The sequence below is a fragment of the Corylus avellana genome, chromosome 2 (assembly GCF_965113065.1).
Source record: "Corylus avellana chromosome 2, dhCorAvel1.hap1.2, whole genome shotgun sequence".
NCBI lineage: Eukaryota > Viridiplantae > Streptophyta > Magnoliopsida > Fagales > Betulaceae > Corylus > Corylus avellana.
Genome location: NC_142491.1, coordinates 32,599,319 through 32,620,763, shown reverse-complemented (window position 1 = coordinate 32,620,763; position 21,445 = coordinate 32,599,319). Strand labels below are relative to the sequence as shown.

At 36.6% G+C, this 21,445-nt stretch overlaps 1 protein-coding gene and 1 pseudogene across 1 annotated transcript; both read left to right on the top strand.

The window, feature by feature from the left end:
* Nucleotides 1-6,252: 6,252 nt before the first annotated feature.
* Nucleotides 6,253-9,420, top strand: LOC148587647 (uncharacterized; annotated as a pseudogene).
* Nucleotides 9,421-11,876: 2,456 nt separating this feature from the next.
* Nucleotides 11,877-12,890, top strand: LOC148587646 (MDIS1-interacting receptor like kinase 2-like). The gene is made up of 2 exons (XM_088512884.1): nucleotides 11,877-12,173; nucleotides 12,525-12,890. The coding sequence occupies exons 1-2, from the start codon at nucleotides 11,892-11,894 to the stop codon at nucleotides 12,888-12,890; spliced, it is 648 nt and encodes a 215-aa protein (XP_088369010.1). The 5' UTR covers nucleotides 11,877-11,891.
* The last annotated feature ends 8,555 nt before the right edge of the window (nucleotides 12,891-21,445 follow it).

The following is a 21,445-nucleotide window of genomic DNA, read 5'->3' as shown; positions in this document are numbered from 1 at the left end:
ATAAGCATGAACATGGCATAAGCATTGATGTGAAAACGGGGTTCAACTCTGGTAGCGATGACAAGTCTCCTACCGTAGAGTTGGCCCATGCATAACGGAAACGGGGTTCAACTCCGGTAGTGATAACAAGTCTCCTACTGTCGAGCTGGCCTATGTATAACGAGAAACGGGGTGACGGCTCTCGGTAGTGATGACAAGTCTCCTACCGCAGGGCTGGCCTCATATGTAAAAGAGAAACGGGGTGACGGCTCCTAGTAGTGATGACAAGTCTCCTACCGCAGGGCTGGCCTCATATGTAAAAGAGAAACGGGGTGACGGCTCTTAGTAGTGATGACAAGTCTCCTACCGTAGGGTTGGCCTCATATGTATAAGTGAAACGGGGTGACGGCTCCTAGTAGTGATGACAAGTCTCCTACCGTAGAGTTGGCCTCACAATGGAACCAGCACAAGATGATGAGCATGAGCATAAGCAGGCATAGCATATGATTGTATGATGATGATGATTGGTTTTATATGATTTTTATACTAGACGTATCAATATGGATATGTGACTAGTATGGGACGGAACATATATGTATATTGTCATGGCTAGACATTGCATGATGACTTTCCTATGTTTTATTGCTAAGCTCATTAAATTGTAAGTATGTTTTCAAATGATGACTCTTTTAGATAGCCTAGTGAGTTCTGTACTGCTGAGCGTCTCTATTTCATGGAGACGGCAGGCTCATGAAATCCGCCTGCATCATGGGTGGTGGTGATTCCCGTGGTGCAGACGATATTGTGGATGCAGGTACAGAGATGGTAGATGAGGATCCTGTTGCTATGTATTTGGGCCACGATGTTTGAGGCCTAGATGCGTCAGGGGTTGATTCTGTTGGACTAGTTATTAGTCCTTTTTGTTAGAGCATTTATGTATATGCTTAGATGATGGTATTTTGTATATGGCTCGTGTCGCATGCGACACTTTGTTTAGCCATTCTTTTGTATGTAAAGCATTATTCACATAGATGTATTGTCAGCTCAAATGTGTTAAGTTATGTCTATGTTATTTATATTCTGCTGCAAAGATATGAACTCTGATTAATTATGGATGATGCATATAGCTCTATGAGACTTATGATATTGTCAATCAGGTTCATGCATGGGTTGGTGGCATACAGCGGTATCGCCATGCCACTATGACAATCCGCTTTGTTTTGGGTTATTGGTTTTTTTTTAAAGAAAAATTTTTAATCATGGTTTTATCAAGCGGGTCGCCACATGTCGTACTTCTCTTGTTCCTTCTCCCTTTCACGTGCCATGAAAATACTCAAGAACTGATGCAGCGTGACTTAGTGGGCTGTAGCGAAGAACATCAATAAGCAGCAGATAAATACTTCTAGATCTTGATTCTATCAATGATTTAAGAAATCTTCTTAACAAAACAAGATATTTTCTAGGTTTTGAAGGAAAAGAGACGAATAAACTCAACATATATTTATAGCCCAAAACCCTAAACCTAATAAAATATGACATAAATACCCCCCAAAACCCTAAACCTAATAAAATAATGAAATAAAGACTCCCAAAATCCTAACACTAATAAAACAACAACATAAAGTCGGTTTAAAAAATAAAACGAACTGACGGCTACGCAATCTGCATCATTCTCCCCTTGTTGGAGAGAATTTGTCCTTGAATTCAGCCGGTTCTTTCCACGGTCCTTCAGATGCCTTATCAACTCGTTCCACTAGCCCTTCCTCAAGACCAAAACAAGACAACACCTCGTAATAAGTGTGATGCTCCTCATCATTGGAATACCTTGACGGTTGTCATGACGGCCACACACACCACTTGGCAATACTTCGGATTTGCTGTACTTCTCTCGCTCCTTTTCTCTTCCACGTGCCATGAAAATACTCAAGAATGGGTTAGCCATTGTTCCCTTGTGAACATATAATTTTCCTCATCCGCATAAAACTCACCATAATCTTCGTTAGGAGAATTTAAAATATCTTCAACACCAAGGAAATCAACATAACCAACCTCTTCACTATTAAAATTAGGCACCTCACCTGAAAAGTCTTCATTAACCTCTTCATAATCGGCGATGCCATCCTCTTCATAATTGGCGATGACATTCGTGGGCTCTTCCTCTTCCAATTGGCCATCTTCTTCTGCATAGAGACCGCCAAACATGGGAAAAAAAACCATCTTTTTCGTGCTCTTCCGAGGGTCTTTCCTCTTCCCATGAGTCATCTTCTTCGGGCTCCTCATCATAAGTTGGTGGGGAATCCCAATCCCAAAATCCTTGCGAAGGATCTTCAACATCTTCATGTCTGAATTCTTCATCATTGAACTCGGATTCCTGAAACTCTTCATCCACAGATTCCCTTTCCTCCTCCACAGAATATGGATTTGGTTGATGGATTTGAGGCCTGCGAATAATGGTCAAGTTGGCATGTCGTGGCATCTCCGTCTCAATTCGTGCTCTCCGTTTTTTAGTTTGCGCCTTACGAACGACAACCACATTATCCTCATCCATAATGCGTGGATTCATTTGATGGTGATGAGCTTTTGGGCTACCTTGGTTGTCAACTCAGGTCGTGAAGATCTCTATTTCTTTCCATAGTATCTCCACCTCATCCAACATGCATTGCCAATGAATGGCCGCTTGATTCGACTCTAATTTTTTCTGCATCATCTCCACCTCATCCACAATGTGTTGCCAACGAGATTCATCACCTCCACTGCCTCCCTAGGCACCTTCTTTTTGTCGGACTTTTCTATTTTTTTTTCTTTTTAGGTGTCGAGCTTGACGTCTGCATCCCATGATATAGCATGGGCTTGTGCTCTTGGAAACTCCTTTCGCACTCCGTGCCCCGCATAAGGATTGACAGGTTCACTCTCAATGATAAATTTGTCTCCCACCACCGCGTACCACGGTCTTGGTTGACGACGACGAACGTTTGGACCATCCATGTCGGCCAAGTGATCGGTAGGAACCTCGTGTTGGGTGCGCGCACGCCCCTTCTACCACACGGTTAGACCACCAAACCTCTCCTCCATGTGCCGCAAACGAATCGCCGATTGCTCCTTACGTGCTGCCTCTGTGCGCACGTGCACTTCGTTCATGTCTGCCAGACGGTTGTTCCTCCCCATTCATGGAAAGTAACTTGAGCTTTGATACCATTTGATGCCGCGTGACTTAGTGGGCTGTAGCAAAGAACATCAATAAGCAGCGGATAAATAACTCCAGATCTAGATTCTATCAAAGATCTAAGAATTCTTCTTGACAAAAGCTAGATACTCTCTAGGTTTTGAAGGAAAAGAAAGAAGAACGCTCAACTCTGAGGTTTCTTATTCAACAAAATCAATAATGAACATAAACTAATAAATTAGAGGCTATAAGCATGTATTTATAGCCCCAAGACTCAAAAACCTAATAAAATATGACATAAATACTCCCAAAACCCTAAACCTAATAAAATAACGAAATATTGACTCTGAAAACCCTAATCCTACTAAAACAAGGAAATAACAACGGCTTAGCTAATTAAAATGCAGAAAATAACATAATGGTCCCGCTTGCGCTCGATCGCAGACCGAGCGCTCGATAGCAGTCACAGCGTGTGCTCGATTGCAGTACTAGACGCCCGACTGTTATCCAATCTGCATCAATTTCTCACACCCATTCTAACCCCCAAGATCTCTCATACCCCTGTGTGAGTGTTTTGTGAGGATTTTGTGAGTTCTTGGAGAAGGAAGAGTGATTCTTGGATGTTTTTGGCTTCAAGGAGGTAACCTTCTAAGCTTAGCTTGTTACATAGTTGTTATGTTGTTTAAATGCCTTCCATAGTTAGCATAGATGGTAGTTTGTAGCTTCTAGTTATGTTGTTGCCCTTAATCTTGGTTTAAACTTAGGTTAGCATTTGATTCTTGTTGGGCTTATTTCCTTTTGAATAGAGGTGTTGTTTTGAGAGAGAAGGTCCTAGGAATTCTTTTGGTTGCTTTAGAACTAGTTTGGGAGAATAGGAGGACAGTTGAACCAAATGGGGTTCTACCTGAAACTCTTTGGGTGGACATACGACCACGAGACTGGACGTACGAGCCTTCTAGGTGGACATACAGCCACGAGCCCGGACGTACAGTCATGAGTGTTCTAGGAAACGCCACTTTGGCCAGTCGTTCGATAGCCTCTGTTTTGATGTTCTAAGTTCGTTTTAGTTGGATTAGAACTGATGATAGGTCTTTTCTCAGTATTTGAAGTTATGGAGCCTCAAGTTAATTTTATGGAGAGCCTTACGACCCAGGTGAGTACAAACTCACATGGATGCTTGTTGTTACTTTTTCTGCATTGCACGTCTATTTTATATATATCAAACATGCATATTTTGCAACTCTCATGAAATACATTTTGGAACTACTGTGAACTCTCTTTTGTGAAAATGTGTGTTGATAACAAGATAATAATGAGACTTGTAAAACAATGCATGTAAAAAACTGATAAGACTAATTGCATTATATGACATGGTACACCGGTACGTGTGGGATAACGGCCATGAACTTACTATACAGGCGAACTTTATGGTCAAATGTGTGTGTGTGTGTGTATGGGCTTTGGATCCAATGGTTTCGTGACCAAGGCCCAGCCATTCCCAACGGATAGTCACTATAGGACGGACATCATTATTGGTGTGGGCCACCAGAGGTTGAACTCGGTCATGCTACTAATGTTATGTACAGTAGGATGCAATATTCGGGGCACCGGTGTTGCACTACAGGTCTTTTGGGATAGCACCAACCCTGCTGAGAAGGGGTAATATTTCAGGTAGACCATTCGGTTGAACTATTACTATTACTCATGATTATAAGCATATATTATATCTATATCACATCCATGATAAACTGTCATAATGTTGCATGTGCTTTATAAACAACTGAGTTTATTATTTAATGACGGTATGTCATGTGCTTTTATACTCACTAAGTCATTGGACTTACCCTTGTATTATTTCTTTTTTTTTCTCCATATATACAACTATGCTGTTATATATAGTTTAGCAGAAGATGGATACTGAGAAGCATCTGGTTATTGTTGAGGATTCGACCTGAGAGATGACTGAGGACTTATTGCAAGCTTAGGTGGGTACTCATGGTAACTAGTACTTTTGAGTTATACTGTAGATCTAGGGGTTTGATGTATGTTTGCATATTAAGGTGTAGCATAGATCCTTTGTAACGATGATGTGTATAGTATGATTTCAGTTACTTTGATGTTCTTTGGTAGACACTCTAGTTGTAATGATTATGTTTATAGGATTTTAATACTTTCCGCAGCTTAGTATCCTCTCTTTTCAAGGAGTAGAGGTCCCTGAGTCTTGTTCAGAGTGGGACAAGGTTGGGAGACGAACCGTGAAGTTAATTAATTTCTGGGGCGTTACACGTCCCTCTATGGAGGACGTTGTTTGAACAGTAAAATGACACCCCTAGGGGTGTCATTTACAGTTCAAAATGACACCCTTAGAGAGGTGTCGTTTTACTAAAAAACATCACCAAAGGGTGGCGTTTTCAAAAATCCAAACTATTCACACATCACAAAATCTGTGTTTTTTTTTTTAGTGGATCCTTTAGAAATGAGACAACTATCTTCCTGCCTGCCTTTAGAAAGATAGCTAAACTGCATGTTTACTAGTCACATTCAACATCACTCCCTTGATAAAAATAAATAAATAAATTCACTCCTAGTCGACATGTCTACACCCACTTATTTGTCATAGGCCATATGGTGAATAGATTTTAAATTACGGAGAGCACAAAGACCTAAGCATTGCTTGATCATAATTTTGAGTCAATAAGAAATCTTGGGAGATCAAATCTATAGAGATATATAAGAAATATATATTATATGTTGATTATATCAATTGCAATCGAACTGGAAACAAATGAAGTCATATCGATTATCTAATACCGAGTGGACACCAAACCAACAAAAGCAGCATCACCCACTCACCTACCTCCATTTTTAATTTAAAGTCTCTCTCTTTTACTAATTGTCCCTCCGTATAAGATTCTCCATCGTCACTCACATTTTCACTCTTTCTCAAAAGAGAAACAACACATTTGTTTACTAGTCAAAAACATTCAACGTCAATACTAAATAATTTACTCCCAATATTCCACACGTCTGCCCCCTCTTTATGTTTCTTATTAAACTTCACAAAACCCTTTTCCCATTGCCCTCATCATATCATTCATACACTTGTAAACATGGCACCCTCCCTTTCCATTTCAATGGTCCTCATTGCATGGGCTACCTCAGTTTTGTTCTATGGAACCTATTTGGATTTTGCAGCTCAATTTGCGGCAGCATCTGAATCATCAGCACTACAACTAGAAGGAAAGGCTCTGTTGGATAGTGGATGGTGGGGAAGGGCTAAAACCATCAATGCCTCTTGTCATTGCGAGTGGCTTGGTATTACTTGCAATGCAGGTGGAAGCGTCATAGAGATTGGAGTTGCTTTCAATTTGGGAGAGATGTCAAAACTCGACCTCTCTTCTTTTCCAAATTTAGTCCGCCTTGACCTTCACGGAACTGGACTTCAGGGGAGTATCCCAATTGAGATAGGTACTGTAACATCCCTAGCCCGTTAGGGTTAGGTTTGTTAAAAATTTCTTACTCGCAAAGATCCATAAGGTTTATCAACTAAACAATACTAGAATAAAAATGAATGCATGAATCTCTAGAATATCACGTCCTTAAAATAAACTGAAATATCTATGCTTAACAAAAATATGTCTCACAAACGATAATAAGGTTCCTTATTAAAATAAATTCATCACTGTCTAAAAGAAAACTGTGCCAATGAACTTATTAACTTGACTAATATGAAATCATAAGAAATCCTAAATACGCCCGCCCCCATTCCAGCCTCCTAGTGCAACCTGTTCACCATCTAAAACAAGAAATAAAACTGATGAGCTCAAAGGGGGCCCAGTAAGTGAAATCCACAACCATAAGCAGTTTTACTCCTTGTCCCGTTTTGAAAGACGGAACATGTTCCCAGTATATTTTTAAAGAAAACAGAAAGCAAATAAAATATATTATCATCAATAAAATTTATGATACTAGGGCCCATGTATACTGTTATTCCCATATACTAGGGTTGCGTGGTCGTTGCGACCTGGGATGAGATACTGTGGCTGCAGCCCTGTCCCTTGGCCAGCCGATTAACTTTGGGTGCACTCAGCATGGCAAAAAACACTATGATGGAACCACCTTCTGGCAGAGCCACTTTCAGCGGTTGTGCCTCCATCCTTAACTTTGGTACTGAGCTTTTCTCTTGTTTCTCTTGGGGCCAAAAATACACTCCTCCCTACATGTGCCCTCATTTTATAACACTCTTTTATCATTTCTTGTACTTCTCTAGGTACATCTCAGGGCAACATGTAGGAGGGTTTATTATCATTTTCTCAAAATTCTCTTTATAAACATCACTATTTTCCACAATATTTCTTTTTTTCAAACTTATCATGCATGCAACATAATTTCATAATATAAAAAAAATAATCATTTGTAGTTTGAAACAAAATTTGCATAAATAGCATGACATGATAATTTTTCTGGAAGGGATACTAAATTCACTTACCTCTTGATTGCAGTAAAAATTTCCTCTAACTGCTAACTAGTATCCTGAAGGAATACAAACACGTTACTACCCTCATACATGTCACAGCAAAACATTCTACTACTATTATGAGTTGGCTTGTAAATCAATTGAGAATGAACTTACTTAGGTATTTAGGTATGCTTCCTAATAAATGACCATAATTTATTTTATTTCCTCAGGATTCATATATATATATATATATATATATATATATATATATATATATATATATATATATATATATATATCTTAATGCACTTTAAATTATTTGTCTATAAAAAATTTTCTCTCTTTCATTTTATTTCATCTATATAAATAGATAAGTATACTGCCCACTACCACTATCCCACTTTCATCTATATATATACTTTAAACTCTACCATGCATATATAATATACACGTCGGATACTATATATATGAAAAACCTGTAACTTTTATATATATATATATATATATATATATATATATATATATACTTTAATGGGAGAACTTGTTAAAACGACAATCAAGAGGGCTGGTTTTTAAAAACTGTGAGTTTGGCACATAGTCGTAACTTTATTTTCTCTAAGGACAAGTAGGTGCGAGATATGGCAATGGAATCACGTATAGAGTAAAAAAAAACAATCCCTCTTTCCCACTACAAGACAACACGGTAACCAAGGCTACAATGAACAATAACTTTCACTCCACTTGCTTTTGAATGAGTATATGTAATAATAAGAAGAAAAGTTATGAGTCCATGGTCATACCTGCAAACTAACACTCACGTTGAGGAGGAAATTGCACCTAGACTTGGTGCGAGTGAATTACTGAGAGAGAGAGAAAGAGAGAGAGAGACACGAAGTACTAGGGTTTGTCTTATTTGTATAAATAAGTTTGACAAGAGGAGAAAAAGACAGGCGGCGCTTAGGCTTTAGGGTTTTTTTTTTTTTTTTTTTTTTTTTTTTTTTTTTTTTTTTCGTTATTAATATTACTACCTATTATTATTATTTACTTTTGATAAATATATATATATATATATATATATATTTATTTATTTATTTATTTATTTGGTGGTCCATTCTCATTGTTAACTTAAGCCAACCCTTTTTAAAACCTATGAGTCAACTAAAAATAGCCTAAAGAGACTTAGGATTGTCACAGGTACACTATCGAAACTCACCTACCTTGATTTCTCCCATAATAGTGTGACAGTTGCGTTGCCTCATTCACTTACAAACCTTACACAATTAGTGGTGTTTAACATTACTGATAGTCAACTCATTGGACCAATCCTTATCTCTCTTTCACTTTTAATCCATCTCACCCATTTTGTTTCGTATACCAATCAAATCAATGGTTTCATACCATTTGAAATAGGAAAGCTGAGGAATTTGTCCATATTAGACCTAGGTCGTAACATGCTCACTGGTCCAATCCCTTCCACTTTGGGTAATTTAACTAATTTGAAATCTTTGTATCTTTCTTCCAATCAAATCAATGGTTCCATTCCCTGGGAAATAGGAAACTTGAAGAATTTGATTTACTTGTCCCTCTGGAATAATAGCCTCAATGGTCAAATCCCTTCAACTATAGGTCATTTAACTAATTTGGAAGGTTTGTATCTTGGTTAGAATCAAATTAATGGTTCTATTCCCCTAGAAATAGGGAACTTGATGAATTTGATTTACTTGTCCCTTCCACTATAGGTCATTTAACTAATTTGACATAATTGTCCCTTAGTCAAAATCAAATTAAGGGTTCCATCCCCATAGAAATAGGGAACTAGGGCTGTCAATGCGGGCGGTTAGAAACCGCCCGCGAACCGCTAATCGCTATAACCACTAACCGCTAACTGCTTAACCGTATTAACCGCTAACCGCCTAACAGCTATAACCACCTAGCGATTAGCGGTTAGAGATTATTGGGTTTACTAACCGTAACCGCTAACCGCTAACCGCCTTTTTATATAATATATTTTTATAATTATAATTATAATAATATTTATACATATAACATAATTACTTGATCATTAAATCAGATTTTTTTTTTTTTTTTAGATAATTAAATCATAATTTGAGTTTTAATATATTATCACTATAATTTATATGATTATATCACATGATCAATTGATCATTAAATCATTTGATTACATAATAACAAATTATACATATATAATATGACATAACACATAAGTATACCAATTCATACTAATACAACAATTAAGTATCTAGAGACTTAGTTCCAATGTATGTTATAAACTTATAAGTCTATATATGTTATAAATGATAATTATACATATATGCATATGAATAATATAAATGTATAAGATGAATACTTAATCATATGATTCAATGACAATTCAAATACTTTATTCAAGTTAATCATATTATTAATGTACAACGATAATGTGATTCGTATAATATCAAATTAAGTAATTGACATTATATTCAATAATGTGTTACTTATAACCACAATTGAAGTATTAATGTATTATCATTCTAATTTATATGATTATATAATAGCAAATTATGTATATATAATATGACATAAGTCATAAGTATACCAATTCATACTAATACAACACTTAAGTACTTAAAGACTTAGTTCCAATGTATGTTATAAAGTTATAAGTCTATATATGTTATAAATTATAATTATACATATATGCATATGAATAATATAAATGTATAATATCAATACTTAATCATATGATTCAATGACAATTCAAATACTTTATTCAAGTGAATCATATTATTAATGTACAATGATAATGTGATTCGTATAATATCAAATTAAGTAATTGACATTGGATAAAACAATGTGTTACTTATAAACACAATTGAAGTATTAATGTATTATCATTCTAATTTTAGTAATATTATCACTATAATTGATATGATTATATCACATGATGAATTGATCATTAAATCGTATGATTATATAATAACAAATAATACATATAATCATATATATCAAATGTTTTATTTGAACTTCTTTTATATGTTGTGTTGAACTTTTTTTATATGTTTATTTATTTATTTATTTATTTTTTATGTTTTTTTATTTATTTATTTTTTTAATCTTTAAGTTAACCAGTTATGATTAAATACAAGTAAATGTAAATTTGGGATCAAATATTTTTGATTTTTCAATATGGGCTCTTTTTATAACAATTGGGCCTAAGAAGACACTAAAAATACAAAAAATAAATGAGGGTAAAAAATGCTACAGTAGTAAAAAAAAGCCCAAAAACCCAAAAAAGAAGAAGCCTAATTTTAAAAAAACGATTAGCGGGCGGTTACCTATTTCACTAACTGCTGACCAGCGGTTAGTAGCTAACCGCTAACCGCCTAGGTTCCGGTTAGTGAAATCTACTAACCGCTAAGGCGGTTACAGTTAGCGGTTATTGCCAATAACCGCTAACCGTAACCGTATTGACACCCTTATAGGGAACTTGAAGAGTTTGCTCTATCTGGATCTCGATCATAACAATGTCATTGGTCATATCCCCACTCAAATCGGCAACCTTCGTTCGTTGAAATATCTTGTCCTTAGCCATAACTTTATGAGTGGAGAAGCACCTGTTGAACTTGGGACTCTAGACAGTTTATGGAGCTTGGATATCAGATACAATAATCTTACCGGAAATGTTCCCAATAGTTATGTTTCTATTAAAATAGTCAACTTGTCATACAATTCTTTGTCAGGTCCTATTCCAACAGATTTTGATTAGTACCATACTCTCGACACATTAATTGGCAACAATTATTTGTGTGGTGACTTCATGGGTTTCCCTCATTGCCCTCCAAGTAGTAACAAATCAATTGTAACAAAAGTGAAAATTTTTGTTACCATCACTATTTTCCTTGGATTCTTACTTCTTCGGGGTTGTCTTCTATGTTGATGCATGGTCAAGGAAACTCAATTTGAATTAAGACAAACAAATAATGGGAACTTGTTCTCGATATGGAATTTTGATGGACATATTGCATATAAGGACATCATTGAAGCAACCGGGACTTTGATATAAAATATTGTATTGGAACCGGTGGTTACGGCAGCGTTTACAAAGCAGAATTACCTGGTGGCAAAGTGATTGCTTTAAAGAAACTTCATTGATTGGAGGCTGAGAACCTAACTTCTGATATGAGTTTTAGAAACAAGGTAAAAGTGTTAACAGAGATTCGCCATCGAAACATTATAAAACTTCATGGATTCTGTTTACATAAGCGATGCATGTTTTTGGCTTATGAGTACATGGAAAAGGGAAGCCAATTATGTATCCTAAACAATAATGTTGAAGCTATGGCATTGGATTGGAGCAAGAGAGTAAACATCATCAAAGGCACTGCCCACGCTTTATCTTACATGCATCATGAATGCATTCCAGCAATTGTTTATCGACATATAACAAGCAACAATATTCTATTGAACAATAAATTAGAGGCTTTTGTCTCTAACTTTGGCACAGCTAAGATTCTTGATCCTGATTCATCCAATCAAACGTTAGTTGCTAGCACTTACAGTTATGTTGCCCAGGTGAAATATTCTTTTTTATTATTTTTTTTTTATTTTTTTTAACACTATAAGTTATATCTTTATATATTTACTTATTTATTCAGTGTTGCCTATTGTTCTAAAATGTATAATTAGCCATGTAGAACAAATGTATTTCCCAATATTTGTGCCAGTAGGGTTATCTTGTCATTTATTAATTCATGCATGATCGACAAGTTTTGACCAATTCTTTGCGTTGAAAATATACAAAAGAAAAAAGGAAAAAGAAACTCTTTTACGTTTTTATTTTTCTTGTTTTCTTATTTTCTTGTTATATATATATATATATATATATATATATATATATATATATATATATATATATTTGTAGAGTTGACCTATACCATGAAAGTTACTAAAAAGTGCCATGTTTATAACTTTGGAGTTGTGGCACTGGAAATATTAATGGGAATACATCCAATGGAACTTCTGACTTCATTATCCTCATCTTCTTCTCAGAATATGATGTTACATGAAATATTAGACCAACATTTGCCACCTCCCAATCATTTGGTTGTACAAGATATTTTCCTTGTTGCTACAATAGCATTTGCATGCGTACACAGCAAACCAAAGTCTTGGCCTACTATGCAATGCGTGACTCAAGAATTTCTTTCTCCAAAGAAATCAATAGCCAAGCCTTCATATGGAGTTTCACTATGGAGCCTAAAGAACCAAAAAATGTATATGGTTGGATAAGGGAGTGAAACTCAAGTTTGAAGTGCTTGTTACTCGGATGAGTATCACATGGTTTGCAGAACTTATACATTTACAATAAATGTTGTGTATGACAATTATAAAGCCATTAATTATGTGTCTAGCGTATGTATATTGTATATATGAAATTTTAGCTTTTTTATTTGTCTCATAATTCTTGTTTTGCGTCATCTTTTATGGTATAGTGTTATGGAGACTATGATGCATTGTTTAACACAAGTGTATATGCTTCTTGTTACCACTCCATTCACCTGTATTAGATTCAATTCTTGGGTGTCTTTGTCATTACATAATGTATTTGTTAGGGTTTGTAAAAAAATATGGTCTGCTGACTTAGGAGCTGAGTCTGCTGTCTTGATCGAGCTTAAGACCCCACGCAACTGTCCAGAGTATTATCTAGAGAGAAAGGCATAACCAAATGGTATAGAAGAAAATGTTTTCATGAAAAATGGTAGTGACAGTGTTAATGGTAGTCATAAATGATTTGCAAAGTTTCAAAAACACACATTTACTAGGAAACAAATTGACCAGCTGTTGCTCTATATGGCTAGTATAGGAGATGCTGCTGATGTTAAATCACCAGTTATTCCAAAAGCTTAAGTTAATAGGAAGAGGTAAATTTAATCACTTAATCAAAACTTTAACACTCCCCCTCACGTGTGGGCTCAAGCTCCATTTTAATAGGTGAGGCCCAATATGTAAAATATTTAATTTAAATCGCGGTGATATGTTAAATCACCGGTTATCCCAAAAGCTTAAGCTAATAGGAAGAAGTAAATTTAATCACTTAATTAATACTTTAACAGCTGATACATCATTCAGAAATAGGTAGGATTTTGAGAGAAGATATCATCCTGCCAAGTACTTTTTTTTTTTTTTTTTAAAATAATGTTTCTTTTTCTAGCCAAAAAATGAAAATGAAAATATATAAGATGTTGCAGGAATAGGGATAAGTTGCAGCAACACATTGGAGCAATGTATTTTATTCTTATGCCAAAGCCATATTTGGTGCACTTCCATAACAAAATTCGTATCATCCTAAGATGGAGATTACAGCTATTCGTAAGACACGAAAAGCAGTTGGGGAGAATTTTGTGCATTTATATTAATGAATACGAAACAGACATTACTAATCCACAATGGACTTGTCGAATTAGCACATAATATTGGTGACACTAAAATAAAAACTAAAAGCTTTATAAATTCTGCATAATTTGCTGTATTAGTGACAGTCCAATATACACACCTCATGCATAGGCACAGAGCAAAAAAAGATTTTGGGTGTAATAGTGTGATAAATTATATGGGTCTTTTCATTTACAAAAAAAAAAAAAAAAAAAAAACCCCATTTTTCTTCAACGAGGATTAGAGCATCTCCAGCAGCTTAGCTAAAAGATCAATATTAGTGATATTTAGCTATTATTTCTCTTTTTTTAGCTTCAACAGAGTAGCTTACCATTAGCTAGAATAGCTATATTGAATAGCGTAGCAATAAATAGCAATTTGGAGCTATTCACTGTAACATACTAGATGAATAAAATATTGTTTATTTTTCTTTTGTTTATTGTTTCTTTATTTCACCTCTTTTCACCCAACATTTTTTATTTCTTATGAATACCTCTTCACATCTGTTACGTCTCTTTCTCAAACACAAAATTTCGTCACACAAAATTTATCTCTCTCGCTCACAAAATTTCTTCACACAGTTGGATGAAAAAATTTAATGCAAAAAAAAAAAAAAAAAAAATTATTGCATAGAAACACACGAATGGAAACAAATGAATTGCAGTTTGATCAAAAAATTTATTTATGTTATTAATTTTAAAAATTAGTAATTGCATGTGAGATGAATGTTCCTCATATGTGTTTATTTTTGTTTTTATGAATGATTTCTATATATGTGTTTGTTTTTCTCTTTAATTAAGTATTGGCAATAATATAATAAAAAAAGAAAGTAGAGAATGAAATAGAGAATCTATTGAAGTGTGTAGTGAAAAAATAATAGCAAAAGTAAAGAATTGTACTTTTTCACTAGGTAAAATACCTAATGCTGCTGGAAATGCTCTAAATAGAAGTATTTTCCACTATTCATCTTGTATTAAAAGCTATGGAGTAGCTAGAAAGCCTAAAATTATTTTGCTTTGTTACATTCCAATGCCTTCAAAAATAACTCCAAAACCTAATGCTTTGTTTCCAGTAGACACTGCACTTTGTTTATGATTACTGGTGGTTATGACACCAACAGAATCATATATTTGCATCTAATAATGAACATAATTAGACGAAATTCCCCATGAAATTGCATGGGTAATTGTTGCATTATGAAGCCACTTGTATTAAGAAGCCCCAGGCATCCCAATTTTACCTTAATTGACCATAAGTTCTTATGAGTTCACTGTATGCATAAGGATTGCATTTCACTTGATGAGATAATTAAGTCATTTTATAATTAAAATTTTATTCTATAGATTTTATGGTATACATGATGTCATGTAGTGAATATTTTGTCAAGTTAATATTTTAAACTATATAGCATTATGTAAATCATGATTAAGTACAACAAAATAAAATTTTAACCATAAAATAGTTTCTTACTTTCTTTCCCTTTCAAGTGAAATTGGAAAAATCCAATTGCACAAAGGAAGCTTGTCCAACAAAGCATTTTTAGGACTAACACTATTAACACATGGTGTGGGCCTTTTGTGGTAGAGTATTAACCTCTTCCATTCACTTGATGGAGATGAGTTATTTCGTTAATTTATTCCGTTAATGTACTAAATAATGCAGCTAAGCGCACCCATATATATATATATAACAAACGCCCTAAACTTGGTAGAGTCAGAATTTTATCTGATTCTATACTCAAAAGCATATTTTCCTGTCAAAGAGACCCAAGGGCCAAGGCCTATAATATTTCTTTTAAGTTTGATACAATTTTTATGTAAATTTACAAAGTTTAGAGTCATGCTTTTTTCTTTCATCTGGGCATGCCCGCCTTGAGAAAGTTCAACAGCTTACTAGTCATGAACTTGACATTCAACGTCAACACAAAATAATTGGTTTGCCACTACAAAAATTAATTTGTTTAGTTACGGACTAGTAGTAACGTGTATATGGGGTTACCACGTTACTAAAGTATTGTAACGTGTTGTTTGTAACGTGTCTGGCGCGTAGTGAAATTGGACGTAACAAAATGGAATTTTGTAACGTGTTAGATAGTAACACGTTACAATTTGGTAACGTGTTAGCAATTACCACGTTACAATTTTATTGTAACGTGTGATTTTACTAAACGTTATACCACGTTATAACTCGTTGTAACGTGGCACATGCAGCCACGTTACTACTGGTGGTAACGTGGCTGCATGTGCCACGTTACCGCACACATGCCACGTTACAACCATTAGTAACGTGGCATATATGCCACGTTACAACCAGTAGTAACGTGGCATACATGCCACGTTACCATTTTTGGTAATTTTCTCCAGCATACGACCTAATATACAAACAATAATCAACCAACATTTCTACTTATTTTCTCCTGCATCCAACCAACGACCCAACATCCAACATATATAACCCACATCCAACATCAATAATCAACCATGCATAACCATAACTAACATCGTGTAACTAAGTAATTATAACTTTATACAAACAACTAACGTACAAATTTTTAATAAAAAGTAAAATACAATACAACTAACGTGATCAATACAACATCATAATACACAAATCATCGTGATCAATCATCTGCGCCGCATTAACTGCAAAAAGATAAAACGAACAATCAATTAGCTAATTAGTTGACATTTGTAACTTTAAACTCCTAATAAATAATTATCACATATACAACCTCGACATACATATTAACTATGTATGCACAAACACATATTAACTGTACGAACAATACATGTTTATTCAATGAGACAACTTTAACAAATATGGTAACTATACAAAGCTTCATGCTCCATGCACACACACACACATATATATACATATACTTACGGGGTGCCTGAACGACGGGTATAATGTATTGACAAACGAGACTTCTGACCAACCGGCGTTTGATGTGTGGTTTCATTATGATCGTCCTCAGCTTCTATTCTTACGTCATCTACACATATTACGTTGCAATTGTGTTAAATGCGAACAAAGTTTATTTGACTCATAAGATAACTGTGTTAATCAAATAAAAATAATAAAAATATATTGTTACCTGATCTGCTATCAACTGAGGATCTCACAATCACTCGGGCTGGGGACTCCGCATCTTGCGGATTCTAGATAGTCGTCACCTCCAAATCGGAGCCCATACGTCTCGACCTCTCAAGGCTGCGAATCCGGGCCTCATACGCTGTCATCTGAGCAGCCACCTGCTCAGCAACCCGTGCAGACACCGCCGCAGTCACCACAGCAGTAATTTCCTCACTCTGCTGCGTCAGCCGCTCATCCATTTCGTGCCGATGCTTCTCCCTCTCAGATTGAATGGCTCTTTCAAATTCTTCGCGCGATATCATCGAGCCGCCCCGGTTCTGCGACCGTGTTTGGGACGGTGTATAGTATGAGTAGCTAGTGCCGGGTGCGGACAAGATATTCTTACTGACCCCACGGACACGACCCGCATACTCAGGCTTATTGTTGTGCGCCTGAGCATAAGCATCATCCGTGTCCACCTAATTGTGCCTTGGGGCCCTTCTACTTGCTCCGCAGGGTCATTTGGCAATAACTCTTCCATCCGAGCCTATACATGAGCATTCACATTTACATACAATAAAATAAGACTCAATAAGTTAATACATAACAATAGATTCACGACAATAAGTTAATACACTTACGATTCTCTCTGCGGCCACCGGATTTGGACGGCTACCATCTGACTTTGTATGGGACTTGATACACGTCTTCGCTCGTGTAGGAGTCTTGCCTGAACTAATAAACTGCAATAAATTGAAAGCATCAATTAAATATTTATGATATATACTACGCAATATATCACAAATATGTATACTCATGGTAAGTAAGAGTAGTACCTCCTCACGTGCGACTCTTGCATAGCTCTTCGAGCCTATGTAATACGGTATTTCATTCTGTTTGCGTATGTCTTTCATGTGCTGGCAATAAGCCTACGAATCCAATATGTAGACATAATTAATCGCTAAGCCATCAAAGAATAATTACAATTAACAAAAGTCAAATAGTTCGAAGTCATAACCTACTTGATAATCGGGAGTACACCATTTTCCCAACAATATTTCCACATCTCTTGGGTTGTACTTTGAAATGGTGTGAGCCATCCTTGCCGACACTGTCCCAGGAGTGTCGTCGCTCTGAATCATGAGCTTCTGCCTCAACTTGTGCCTCAAAAGCTTTTGCTTCTCCCCCATGTCTCTAAAAGCATCTTTTTTAATTGCCGCCATATCCGACCCAGGCATGATATAGAAGTAATTCTGCATCAATTAACAAGGCCCTAATTAAAGCGTTTGTTGTTTCACAAAATTTAATTTTAAACTGGTACAAATCATAAAGTACGAACATCTAAACTACACTTACCATCAATGACTCAAATAAATCTTTCTTGCTTTGTTCTGGTACATGCTTCCAGGGGTTGGATAGCTTGATAAAAGTCCCGGTCTTGCACGTCTTCCCTATCATCCGTCTAAATTTTTTGCCGCTTTGTCCTACGGGCTGCCACGCGCCATTATACTCCATGACCACCCTTTTTCCATCAGGTATGTCCCACAACTTGTGTGAGTCTTTTACGATCAACACCTCAAAGTTACCCGCCCTATCTGCAATGATGAAGTATATATTAGCACACAAATGGTTAGACATACATTATTTGAATTTATGTACTAATTAACTAAATGTACCATCATGCATAAATATGTACATATTTATGGTTCGGAATATCATACATACATACCTATCGTGCGAACCTGGTCAATAGTCAATGCTGGCCAAGCAAGGTCATCATCATGCTCATCGTGCTGCTCACCTATCCCATCATCCATGTCTTCACCAGGTTGTGTCTCACTATTATCCATAGGTGCCCCGCTGTTTGGCTGCTGATCGAAAAAGCCATGCGGCAATGGGGGTGGCGGGGATGGCATACGCATGGAGGCGCCAGGGTCGTAAGGACTAGGCTCATATCGATACCCAAACTGTGTAAGGCCTGTCGGGCCTCTTGCCTCCGCGAGTATTTGGGATATCTCAGCTGAAGTGGAGATTAGGTCACAGGCATGATCGTCTCTGGCATGTAACTGCCCGTCTACATTATCTGGAAGTATTTGTCGATACCCTGATTGCTGCTGCATAAGCATAGCAACTTCCTGTGCCTCGCTATCTGTCAGGACATGGTGTGATCTCGACGTAGAAGCGGCTCCCCGCCGTCCTCTTGACTTCCGCCGAGTACTCATAGGACCCTGTGAAATACAGCACGCACCCAGTTAGTTATGTGTTTAGTGTGAAAAATATTCATTACATATATGACGCAAAAATTAATAAATGAACAAATTAATAAATAACAACAAACCAATAAATGTAAAATATTTATTTCATATGAAATGCCATACGCCTCGATTGGTGCAAAGCCGGGTCGGACATATTGGATGTCATCGTGCGGATCGTACAACTGATTATTGTTTAAAGTGAGTGGCTCACTCTCGATCTCGTGATAGTTGGCATGAGGATCATCAGGCGTTTGACCCTGACCAACGTCGTATATGTTTCTAGGTTTCGTCCTCACCGCGCAAGCCCAATCTGGATTCCTTTCATCTCCGACGTAAAAAACTTGTTCCACTTGGGAAACTAGTACATACGACTCATCACTAATCAGCTCCCCTTTATGGACAAGGTTTTTGAAGTTGACAAGCGTTATGCCATACTCGTCCACCCTGTATTCCCTGTCCCTTGTGGTGTCCGCCTAGTCACACTTGAACACAACATATTTTGTCCTGTCGTAATACTTCACTTCAAGTATTTGAGTTACTTTCCCGTAGTATGTTTCGCCATCAACAGTCGGCACGCACACGCCACTATTCTGAGACCTTTTTCCCACATCATGTGCGACAGTTCGAAAGAACTTGCCGTTTACCTCATATCTATTATATTGGACTGCTGAGACCATCGGACCTCTACAATGCATTACTAGTTTGGCACCCATATCCTTCCGAAGTCGATCGTCCGAACAATCGACCTACGAGTGATATACAATAATGATGAAGTTTTGTTAGTGCATTGATGAAACATTATGAAATTTATAAGGGGTGACATTAGTCTTACGTAGTCACGGTACCAATCGCAGAATTGCTCAAAATGTAGGGTTTCCAAATGATCATTCGTAATCGTTCGCCCCCTGTTTGCACTTTGTCTTATCGAATTCTTGTGTAGCCTACATTTTGAAATAAAATCAATTAAATTTAATTCACAACTAACGTTGTTGCATGATATGAGCATGCATATATTCATTACACAATACTAACGTCCGCAATTGGAGGAAGTCATCTGAGTTAAATAGGATGTAACGGTGAATCTGTGTCAACGTGAGACGGTTGAGAACGACTCGGGTTCCAGCTCCTTTAGGTCCATCCGGGTTTCGTTGCGGCCTATTGTGGAATGTCGGTGCGTTCTCTAAATACATCGAACAAAATGCCACCAACTCGGTTGCTATGTAGCCTTCCGCAATGCAACCCTCAGGAGCCGCTTTATTTCGCACACTTGATTTGAACACCCCGAGGCTCCTACATATCAAAACTAACTAATTATTATATCTAATCATTGTTTTAAAATAAATAAATGGCAACAAAATTTTAGTTTTAATTTTTTTCAGTAAATGTTACCTCTCTGCCGGATACATCCACCTATACTGTACCGGTCCACCGAGACGGCATTCACGGGCAAGGTGCACCACAACATGAACCATACTTGTGAAAAAACTGGGGGGGAATATCTGTTCCATCTTGCACATAGTCATATACATCCCATCCTCAAGTCGGGTCAGATCCTCTTGGGTCAACGCAGTTGAACATATGCCCCTGAAGAATGCTGAAATTTCAACCAGCGGTCTAACTACGTTACCGGGCAGTGATCCACGCAATGCAATCGGGAGAAGCTGTTGCATCAATACGTGATTGTCATGACTCTTCAAACCCGATATCGTTCGGTCCTTAAGTTTTACACATCGGGAAATGTTCGAGGCATATCCGTCTGGCACCCTTATATTTCGAAGCACTTTTAGGAAACTAGTTTTATCCTCTTTAGACATTGTGTGGCAAGCATGAGGCATATAGATTCTTCCATCATCATTTGTGAAAGGATGCAGTGCTTGTCTCAAACCCATTTCTTGCAAGTCTTTTTGTGCTTGAAGGTTGTCCTTCGTTTTTCCCTTAATGTCTAGAATTGTGCCAAGTATATTGTCCATCACATTTTTCTCTATGTGCATGACATCAAGGTTATGCCGCAATAAATTATCCTTCCAGTACGGCAAACGAAAGAAAATACTTTTTTTCTTCCACAAGATATTATCAGTTCTCTTT

Excerpts from the sequence above, each read along its gene's own strand:
- LOC148587646 (XM_088512884.1), top strand. The coding sequence starts at position 11,892 with ATGGAAAAGGGAAGCCAATTATGTATCCTAAACAATAATGTTGAAGCT. Across the intron at positions 12,174-12,524 it reads CTTACAGTTATGTTGCCCAG|TTGACCTATACCATGAAAGT; the intron begins GTGAAATATTCT and ends ATATTTGTAGAG.